Source organism: Sinocyclocheilus rhinocerous, unplaced genomic scaffold (genome assembly GCF_001515625.1).
Source record: "Sinocyclocheilus rhinocerous isolate Xijiao unplaced genomic scaffold, SAMN03320098_v1.1 scaffold1311, whole genome shotgun sequence".
NCBI classification, from domain to species: domain Eukaryota; kingdom Metazoa; phylum Chordata; class Actinopteri; order Cypriniformes; family Cyprinidae; genus Sinocyclocheilus; species Sinocyclocheilus rhinocerous.
Genome location: NW_015637852.1, coordinates 651,505 through 662,066, shown reverse-complemented (window position 1 = coordinate 662,066; position 10,562 = coordinate 651,505). Strand labels below are relative to the sequence as shown.

The 10,562-nt window shown below is 37.5% G+C and overlaps 2 protein-coding genes across 3 annotated transcripts in view; one reads left to right on the top strand and one right to left on the bottom strand.

The window, feature by feature from the left end:
• LOC107749294 (VPS9 domain-containing protein 1-like) overlaps nt 1-7,427 on the top strand; it is a 22,567-nt gene extending 15,140 nt beyond the window's left edge. The window contains exons 14-17 of one of the 2 annotated variants that reach the window (XM_016564404.1): nt 1,771-1,875; nt 4,488-4,600; nt 6,289-7,295; nt 7,328-7,427. In XM_016564404.1, coding sequence (XP_016419890.1) covers nt 1,771-1,875; nt 4,488-4,599 — 217 coding nt within the window. In that variant the 3' untranslated portion in view covers nt 4,600; nt 6,289-7,295; nt 7,328-7,427. Of the gene's footprint in view, nt 1-1,770; nt 1,876-4,487; nt 4,605-6,288; nt 7,296-7,327 lie in introns of both variants that reach the window. The other variant, XM_016564403.1, reaches the window with a different exon arrangement.
• Nucleotides 7,428-8,807: 1,380 nt separating this feature from the next.
• The window catches only part of LOC107749293 (uncharacterized), a 4,786-nt gene continuing 3,031 nt past the window's right edge, over nt 8,808-10,562 (bottom strand). Inside the window, exons 5-6 of the mRNA XM_016564402.1 lie at nt 9,710-9,834; nt 8,808-9,558 (exon numbers count right to left, since the gene is read on the bottom strand). Of these exons, the coding sequence (XP_016419888.1) occupies nt 9,382-9,558; nt 9,710-9,834 (302 nt within the window). The 3' untranslated portion in view covers nt 8,808-9,381. The remainder of the gene's footprint in view (nt 9,559-9,709; nt 9,835-10,562) is intronic.

Genomic DNA, 10,562 nt, shown 5'->3' with positions numbered 1-10,562 from the left:
GACGCGTTTCAGAAAGGCGGGGCATAGAGGAGAAACAATGTACAGTATGTGGAAAATGTGTTTTTTTAACCTTAAACCGCATGAACACATTTCATTACACCAAATACACAAAATAATGTTCTTTTTAGCAACATCATATGACCCCTTTAAATAAAAAGTCAAAAGAATAGAAAAACAATAGGGAATGCCAATGTTAGAGGGTCTTTTCTTTAATAATAAATAAAAAGAAAACTAGTAGAATAAAAATAGAATAGAGAGTGCAATTGTTAGAGGGTCAAGTTTTTTTTATTTAAATGAATTTTATTGAAATCATTATTTAAAACAATTTTGATATTAACAAAATTGCACCGCTGTGAAAGAAGGTGTGTAAGCATAATTACGGTGCAATCGTTTACCTCAATTATCTTGTTTTAATTGTTGGAAGCCAAAATTTAAATCGAAAAGAAAAATCTATGAATCGCAAATCCCTAAATTTGTTTAAAAATGAATTTAATAATAGTAATATTTGTTGTTGTTAAAAATGACTTAATTTCTGCAGTTAAATAGTTACATTATATTTGAATATTTATTTTATATTTATTAATTTGTTGTTAATAATTGAAATAATATACGGTTATTTAATTTATTTAATTATCAATGCAATCTAGTTAAAGCTTGCTTTTTATTTTATTTTTTATTTTTTTTGAAAGCCGTATTATTATATAATTATGATTTTGCAGTTAGATGGTTTGGTCATACTGCCCATCCCCAATTTTCGTATGTTTGTTTATTCTTACCAGAACAATGTACAGTTGCTTTCCAAATCCAACGGTTTTGGTTCGTTAGCATTATTTGGGTGTTTTCAATCCCGTGCTTGAACTTTGGTTTAAAAATGATTATGCTATAAAGGCATCAGCGATCTGAAAGGAAATGTGTCATTGTGAGACTTGTCCTGATTTTGCCCTGGTAGCACAGCCAAGGCGCATTCTGCCTTTGTTTTGCTTTTAAGTTTGTGTTTGGTTGTGAGGGAGAATGAATGTCCTCATGCATGCATGAACATGAACAATTTAGCCATTCTCACCCTTTTTTTCGGTTGTTCTGTTCCATTGTCTCTCGCTCACTTTCTTCTCCTCCTTTCTGGATTACGTTCACTCGCACTTACATTTATATTGCTGTTTCCTTCTGCACAGCAGTCATCTCCTCTGTCTGTCCATCTTAGTATTATTCTTTTGTCTTTTCTCTAGAGGGGGCATATTGGTCTATAATACATCTTTGTTTTTTCGTTTCTTACAACGCTCATGCATTTGCTCTTTTTTTTTTTTTCTTTCTTTTTTTTTTTTGCTGCAACAAATTTCTTTACCGTCATCACCCTTCAAGTTCACATAGTTAAGTCAAATTTAACTCAGTCAAATTTTGCCCTCGCTGAAAAAGCTCTTCAGCGTGCTCTGATTTTGCCATAATTTGACATACAGGCTTGAACAAGCTAACTGCCGCGTCATCCCAGCACGCCTTGTATGAGCGTTATTTTGATAGCAGCAGAAACTGTGTTGGAACAGAGATGATGATGGTATGCAGAGCTATTCTCACCTGTATGAAACATATCAGGTGTCCTGCAGTCCGGCAGGAAAGGGGACACCCAGCTATTTTCTCACGCAAACGTCCCTCCAACGCACGAATCATGGGGTTTATCTGTTCTTCCTGAGAATGGCTTATCCTGCCAATAAATTTAATTGGATTTATTTGTTTACTTCATCTAATTTTTTACATTTTTCCCCATTTTGTCTTTCTCAGTGGTGCCGATGACCTGTTGCCCATCCTGGCGTTCGTGGCTTTACGCAGTGAAACGCCTCAGCTGGTGTCTGAATGTGCTGCATTGGAAGAGTTCATTCACGAGGGGTGCGTCTTCAATATAAAGTGCTGTGTAACTTTCCTATTCTCTGCAGTTATGAACCCACACTCTGTACTCTACTGCGCATGTGCCTCCCACTAGGCCATGTCTTGTAATGTTCTTTTGTAAAGTCAATCTCTTTTTACATTTAGATGTTGTTATAAAGAATGAAGTGACCATTAGCATGTGATATCAGTGGCAAGTAACCACAGAAGGGTCAATGGGAAAATATTTTTTAATGCTTTTAAAGAAGTCTCTTATGCTCATGAAGACTACATTTATTTGATCAAAAATACAGTTAAACAGTAATAGTGTGAAATATTACCATTTAAAAGTAACTTTATTTTACTATGTTCTAAAAGGTAATTTAGTCCTGTGATGGCAAATCTTAATTTTCAGCAGCCATTACTCTAGTCTCTAATATGCTGATTTGGAATTCAAAAAATATTACTTATCAATGTTGTGCTGCTTATGATACTTTTGAATGGTAGTTTGTGTATCCAGTTCTTAGCTTTAGACTTGGCATGAAACTATCAGATAAAAAATCAAACACACAAATTGTAAAAGATTGTCCAGTTGATACCTCTATGGCTGAGAGTTAAATGTTATTGTTATAATGGGTTAAAGATCTGCAATTCCAGCCTGACTAAATATTATGCAATAGAAAATGGCATATCTCACTCAGACAGCCTCTAAAACCCATCGACAGTCTGTCAAATTTTTGGCATCACTTGTTGAAAATGTTGGGGTAGATGATGCTGTTTGGAAATTTGGCTTGTCATATCCTTTTAAGTGCCAGTCTCGCTGTCATTTGGGCGTGTATTAAGTATCGACAGAACACGACCTCACTTGTTTCCAATAATCAAAATGCCATCTATTGCACTGTCTCAGATTTTGTGCATAAATATGTCAGCTAGAAAAATACCCTCCAGTCTAAACATGTTGGAATAAACCCATAAGCAAATATTACAGTTCTTATTGGTGATATGAGTTCAACCTTGATGCCATCTTTCATGTTTCTTTTTTTTTTTTTTTGAGCAGAGGATATCACTACAGTGAGATCTCGGTTCGTTTAGGTGACCGCTTGACCTGTTTCCTGAGCGGCGTTATGGGTATTCATGTCACCCCTCCTGCGCTGTACTCTTGCGTGTCTACTCAGACCACAGCCCTGAGCTCTGTTTATCAGTATAAAACTGGACATTTTTACAGGCTGGTTAGATTGGCACTTAACAAGGAATGTTGGGGATATTCTGGTTTGGGTTTTTCTCTCCCTATAAAAATACAAATAAAATCTCTTTAGATGTTTATGCTGCTCGGTGGCTTGGAACTGAGGGTGGAACTCTCTGCAGCGTGTGAGGAAAGCTGTGATAGGAAGTGTACTCATTCTCAGGCACAGTTAACAGGTTTCCTTTCATTTGGACTATATGCATAGACTGATTTAAAGGAATAGCTCGCCAAAAAAAGGCAATTTTGTCATTATTCATGTCGTTCTAAACTTGCTGCTTTTTTTTTTTTACATTGAACACAAAGGGAAACTTTTTTTTTTTTTTCTATTCACCAACTGTTTTGTAGTGGCAGGATTCAAAAGTGTCAAAAGCTACTTAAAAGAATGGTCCATCTCTCAGGCCGTCTGAGATATAAAAATTTGTTTCTTCATCTGAAACAGAAATTTAGCATTGCATCACTTGCTCAACAATGGATCCTCTGCAGTGAATGGGTGCCGTCAGAATGGGATTTCAAACAGCTGATTAAAAACATCACAATAATCCACAAGTGATCCACATGTCTCCAGTCAATCAATTAATGTCTTATGAAGTGAAAAGCTGCGTATCCAAGACATTTTCAACTTCAAACCATTGCTGCTGGCTAAAATAGTCCTTTATCCATAATATTGCTTTTTCCAGTGAAAAAGTAATCTCATCTGAATCGGGAGAGAGATATCAGATCAGGCATGCAGCAGAAGCAACAGTTTAAAGTTAAAACGCATAAATGTGTATGTTTCTTTCAAGCGCACAGCTTTTCACTTCCCAAGATGTTAATTGATGGACTGGAGTCTTGTGGGTTATTGTAATGTTTTCATTCTGATGGCACCCATTCACTGCACTGGTGAGCAAGTGATGTAATGCTGAATTTCTTCAAATCTGTTCTGATAAGGAAACAAATTTATCCACATCTTGGATGGCCTGAGCGCGAGTAAATTTTCAGCAAATGTTCATTTTTAGGTGAACTATCGCTTTAAATCATATGAGAGATGTTTGTTCTTTATACAAATTTAAGCCTTTTATTGATAATCTGCGCTTCAAGCAGGTCTCAAATCAAATATGACTTTATGGCACGGGTTTAAAATGACTTGAGGGTGCAAAATGATGATTGTGTTTGAGCAAAGTTCGTTTAATGAACAGAATGATCTGTCTCATACTATCTTTCTTTCATTTCTCTCTTACTTTCTCTTCTCTCATCACATTCCCTAACATGTTACACACTGGCTCTTGGCTTCAGCATGATCTCGTGTCTTAGTCTCATTAGCAGATGGGTTCACTTGAAGTTGACCCTCAGTGGAAGGGCTCTTGTTTTCCCTTGTGAGCAGAAGTGCTAATGAAGTGTTTACTTATGTCTACAGGTATCTGATCGGAGAGGAAGGGTACTGCCTGACGTCAATGCAGAGCGCGCTGACCTATGTTGAGTCATTGCTCTTGGGTGGGGCTCCACCCCCGGCAGCCAAACCCACCTGACGTAGGTAAAGCCAATCATATCATTTCAAGTTTATCCTCTCTGATACACACCGACTCAAAACCACGTCAACTACCTACATGCAGGCTACATAGATTACCATCCCATTCATAATTATATGAAAATATTTCTCTTTCGTTCATTCTTTCTTTCTTTCTTTCCATCTTATTTTCTTTGTCTTTTTTCTTTTTTTTTCTTTCTTTCTTTCTGTCTTTTCTTTCTGTCTTTCTTTTTGTCTTTTCTTTCTGTCTTTCTTTCTTTCTGTCTTTTCTTTGTCTTTCTTTCTCTTTCGTTGTCTTTTTCTTTCTTTCTTTCTTTCGTTCTGTCTTTCGTTCTGTCTTTGTTTCTTTTCTAACCAAACCAGCATATTAGTTAATTTCTGAATTAATATTAATATCTGAATTAATTTCTGAAGGATCATGTGACACTGAAGACTGGAGTAATGGCTGCTAAAAAAATCTATTGAAATGGAAAAGTTAATTTAAATTATAATAATATTTTACAATATTATTGTTTTAACTGTATTTGTGATCGAATAAATGCAGACTTGGTGAGCATAATGCCGAGTTCACACTGCATGATTTTCAAACTCTGGTCTATAACTCCTCCCCGAACTTCCCGCTGCCCTGTATCTTGGTCTCTCATTGGCTGTAGGTCATCGCCGATGTAGTTTTCAGTCAGAAATCATTGCACACAGCGTGATTGTGAATCGCCGACAGCTCCAGATATTTAGCTAGCCAAATATTTTGCGAGCGTCGGCGACGTGTCGGCGATTCCCTCAGATCGCGTCTTTGATAATTCACACTGCGTGATTGTCACTCGCGTGAACGAGCACCGATTTGCCTCCGATTTCGGGCATTTGTCGGCGATTTCGCAAAACCTGTCGGCGAGTGAAAAATCGGGCTAAAATCGTGCAGTGTGAACTCTGCATAAGAGACTTCTTTCAAAAAACATTTTAAAAAATCTTATTGACCCCAAATTTTTGAATGATGATGATTTATTATTGTTATTATTATTATTGCCTTAATGCATCTGTGCCCTTCAAATGTTATCTTTCAGTTGAGTAAGGACTTGGTCATATGGTGGGTCAGGAAAAGATGAACTAAACCACTAACTCTATCAGACAATGTTGTTCCGCCTCATCAAAACTCCCTGTGACACAGTTATCCCATTTTATCCAAACGTTTAACTTTGCAGAGCGCAGTGTCTGTACAGCTGTCACTTACGCTACGGCGTCCCATGTTGAAATGCGTTCCTCTTTCGTCATCCATCACTGAACAGCTTAAATGAAACGAATAGAATGGGAGGGGCTGGGCGTTACCCCTGGATCACAGCCAGATGTGTTGCTCCTACCTTGATGGATAAATTACACTGACCTTGCTGAACTTTGAACTTCACTTCTTGAAGTGAAATTTTGCTGTTTGTTTTTGCCTACAGGGTGAAGTTTCTATTTAAGGTCGCGTTACTGAAATAATGATAGTCTACGGTGGCTTAAGTTCTAATTAGATTACCCAATGGAGACTGTTAAACATGCCAAAACGTCAAACAAACTTCCAGCCTCTGCCAGAGTGATGCAGAACACTTTAATTTGCTTTTGCTTCTCTAACAGTCTCTGCTCTTAGAGTAGCTGGCTGGCTTACACGGTTCTTGTTCATCCAGTTTAATTAGAGCCGTTTGTGTTTTGGTTCTAGGTGCCTAAGCTGACGGAAAGATCTCGTCGTGTTTGAAAGTCCTCAGGAGTTGGTGTATCTCCTCTGCTCAGCCTGTTCAAGTCCCAGATCAGGCCAGACTTCAGTTCTGTTCAAATCTTCCCCACCTACTGCTTTTGAAGGGACTGGAGAAGTTTATTCGCTGTGTTTGGGCGCTGCAGGGCAGGTTCATCTGAATGTGGTTAGAAGTAAGATCAGTATTGTAGCCAAAGCAAAAAAAAAATATTTATATGAGACTGAATGGGATTAAATGAGCCAGATGTGGCAACTTTAAAGGATTTGTGGAAAGCTTAGTTAAAATGTTAATTTTTTTTTAATACAAATGTGAATGTATTCTAATCCCATTGACTTTTTATTTTTTTGGTCAAATCTATTTCTCAGAGAATTTTATCAATGGAAATGAAAGACTAAAGCACTACTAGCATTTGTCATCATGTAACACTCTATTTATTAAACAATATAAAAAGACACTAATTGAGTTTTTGTATTATTTTAGCCATTTTGAGCTTGTTGTACTGGTTAGGACATAATGGAGAAAATTTGTCAAAAGTTCTGTTATACGTTTATACTCCGAGCTGTGCATTTCTCTTGCAAGTAAATATACCACTTTGCAGACAGGCATCATGTTGTTGAGCAGTATAGGTTTTATCTATTTCTTTTTAAATATCTTAATTTGTTATTTAATTGTTTTTCGCTCTAATAGTCAAAGTAGTGAAATCAATGTGGAAAAAAAAAAAGTTTGGATGCGCAAGAAACATTAATGCTGCTGAACCGTCTGTCTTCAGTTACTGAGGTTGAGGGGATTGAATAGAAAATAGGCATAATAAAATAATTTGTATGAGCAAAAGCATTAATATATATATATATTTATGTTTTGTCTGAGCAGAATGTGTGTTTGTTTGTTGCTCAAGATCTGTAATGTGAATTGATGAATGTGAATGTAGCCTGAATCTCTTTGCTTGAGAGACAGCGGCTATGTTTTTTTTGTTGTTGTTTTTTTTTTTTACAAAACCTTCCGAAGTTCTTCATACCCGATCATTAGGATTGGATAATGCACATGAGCATGGTTTGAAAGTGCATGGCATGTGAATTTTCTAACAATAAAGACATATGTAACCCTTGTGGGTGTGTTTTTCTTTTTTCTTCATTCTTCCATGCTTTTCAATAGCTTTTAATCGACTGGTTAAAATTCGAAGGGCGGGGAAATCGCTGGGAGAAGCGATTGCTCAGAGGGAGGCTGAGTTCCCTGATGGGCAGATGGCTGGATTGTTCCGAAAGTTTCTGGGCCGAAGGAGAAAACATGCCACTCTGAATCAGGAGGCTTAACCTCTGTCCTAGAATACCCTCTGTGTGGATGTCGATTACTCTAATGGCTTCACTGTGTGACTTTGTCTATGGGTGGCCTTTTAAATCTCTTCCAGTCCACTTGTCTTGTCCCTCTACATAAATGCCCCAATTCCTGTCTGTGTTTTGGAGCTGGCACCAAAAAAATCCTGTGACAAGCCTTGGGGTTAAACCCCAAAATGCAGCCAGAGTGGTTAGGGAAAGTTTGCAAACCCTGATCTGTATGAATTTAATTTGATCTATAGAAGTGGATGATGATTAAATTGTGCAAAATTGCATATAAAAGCCAGTTGGTTGCTCATCATAAACTATTCAGTCTCACTTTTTGTGAGATTTTGCATCCCTGATAGTTTCTCTTTTTAACTGTGTTCGTAAAATTTAAATGAATTCACCCAAAAATGAAAATTGTCATTAACTTGACCTCATGTTGTTCAAAATATCAGTTTTGTGTTCCACTGAAGAAAAACAAATGCCATTTGGAATGGCATGAGAGTGAATAAAAAATAACAGTTTTCATTTTGTGGTGAACTATCCCTTCAAGTATGAGTTCTGAGTTTGAAAATATTGATGAGAAACAATGTCTTTCTGGCACTCAAAAGTGTACCGTCTCACGAAATGGGACATCATTGGTTGCCAAAGTGGATACTTTATTTTCCGTTGTTTTCAATTTTTCAATTCCCAAACTATTTTTGAAATAAGGACTCCAAGCCAGATTTTAATGAAATCCAGGCGACTGAAGTCATATCACACCCTAGGCTTTGTGGCTCAGGTCACGTTGTTTGCTACTTCAAAGAAACTAGGAGTCTGAGAGATTTTCTCTTTTTTTATTATTTTAATTTTGTCAGACACAATATAAATGCGCCCATGAATTGTTTTCACTCAGACAAGTACTAAACAGAGTAACAGAGACTATGTTTTGGTGGTGTGAACAGAATTTTTGGTCTGTACTTCAGATTTAAAGGGAAAGTTTACCCACCCTCGTGTCATTCCCAACCTATAAGGTTTTCCTTCTTCAAGAATAATATTTTTTGTTCCACAGAAGAATGTAAGTCATACATGTTTGGAATGACATGAAGGAGAAAAATGTTAAATTTTAAGCAAACTATCACTTTAATAAGCTGATGCAAAGCAAAACCACAGCCTTCTCACCTCCTTTCCTTTCGTCACTGAATCCAGATTCTTTTAATAGCAAATTTACATTCATATCGCTAAAGCGTTTATGCAAATATCATGATAACAGCAAACAAAGACAACAATGTCGTCCAGTTTGAAGGCCAGCCATTTCTAAACCCCTTGTCCCCTTCACACGCTTATTATGGGCCACACGGCTGGGAATAATTGGAGCCGTGGAAGCAACAGCTAGATAAGCTTTGCGTGAACGAGGGCAGGGAGTCACGCTACGGGGATGCAAGTGTGCCAACAACCTGCCATGTTTTTTCACTTTCTCTAACCACGGAAAAGACCAAGTTTGTTTTTACATCTGTTCTCACACGTGTCTCTCTTCTTCAATGTCAAGCTTACATATCTGGGGCTGCGTTTACAATCAGCTGCACTCCAAAGCATCTGTGCCATTCCACTGCTTATTATATTGATTTGTTTTGAGCACAATGAGTATTTCAAGGCTATGACTGTACTATGACAAAGCTGGGGATATTCAATACAGAAATGTTTTGTTGACATGCAATAAAACAATACACGCATACTAACAGGATAAAGCGAATACAGCCTTGCTTACAGATTGCCCTCCAAGATAACAGTTTTTAGGTCGGCAGGACAGCTCACGGGGAAGACGGTGTGGGACGTGTTGCGGCGCTCTATCAGCGTAGCCATGGCTTCCCCTAAATCCAAGTGGTTCAGGTACCCGGGGGCCATTCGGTCTGGGGCCGCCACACCCGTATTGATTTTCACCTGTTGGAAGATATATTAAAGACAGGCATCATAGAGGAACAAATATGAGGATATACTTTCATGACATTTAATTAAGCACATCTACAGTGAGTGTGCATATCATGGACGGAATATAACCCCATGAGCTTGAGGAGAGTTTGATGAGACACACCTGGTTGAGTTTGCATGGCGCCTCTTGATACTCTTCACGCAGAACCTGACAGAACGCCAGAGCGCTGGCTGCCCCTATGGTCAGGAACCCTGTGCCCGGCATGAGCAACTTCTCTCCAGCACCTCCTGGATAACACAGAACACATCAGCAGGGGGAATCATTTACTTTTTGTTGCCACATCTGCCTGCATAATGGTCAGTGGATTGAGAAAATTCACTGGCCATTAAATTCTATTTCAATTTTTAAATGTTTTTGCCATCTAAATCTGGTTCTTATAGAAATCTCTCTCTGAAAATATATGTATATTCATATGTATATGCATATGTATATGTGACCCTGGACCACAAAACCGGTCGCTGGGGTATATTTGTAGCAATAGCCAACAATACATTGTATGGGTCAAAATCAGCTATTTTTCTTTTATGCCAAAAATCATTAGGATATTAAGTAAAGATCATGTTCCATGAAGATATTTTGTACATTTTCTACTATAATATCAAAACTTAATTTTTGATTAGTAATATGCATTGTTAAGAACTTTACTGGACAACTTTAAAGGCGATTTTCTCAATATTTAGATTTTTTTGCACCCTCAGATTCCAGATATATATAAGAATGAAGAGTTCAAATGCAAAATACTCTAAGTGCCATTCGAAATTTTCTTCTAAAATGAGCATTTTTATCAGACTCCTGCGTGTAGGTTGAAGGTTCAGTAATTTCACTTTAATGGCATGAACATCCGACCCGTTTCACACCGTCTTCTGCTGATGATACACGGGCAACTTTTTTGAGCAATATTGCTTGGCCACTTTCCCATTGAGAATGGGTAACAAATTTATATTTGGATAATTTC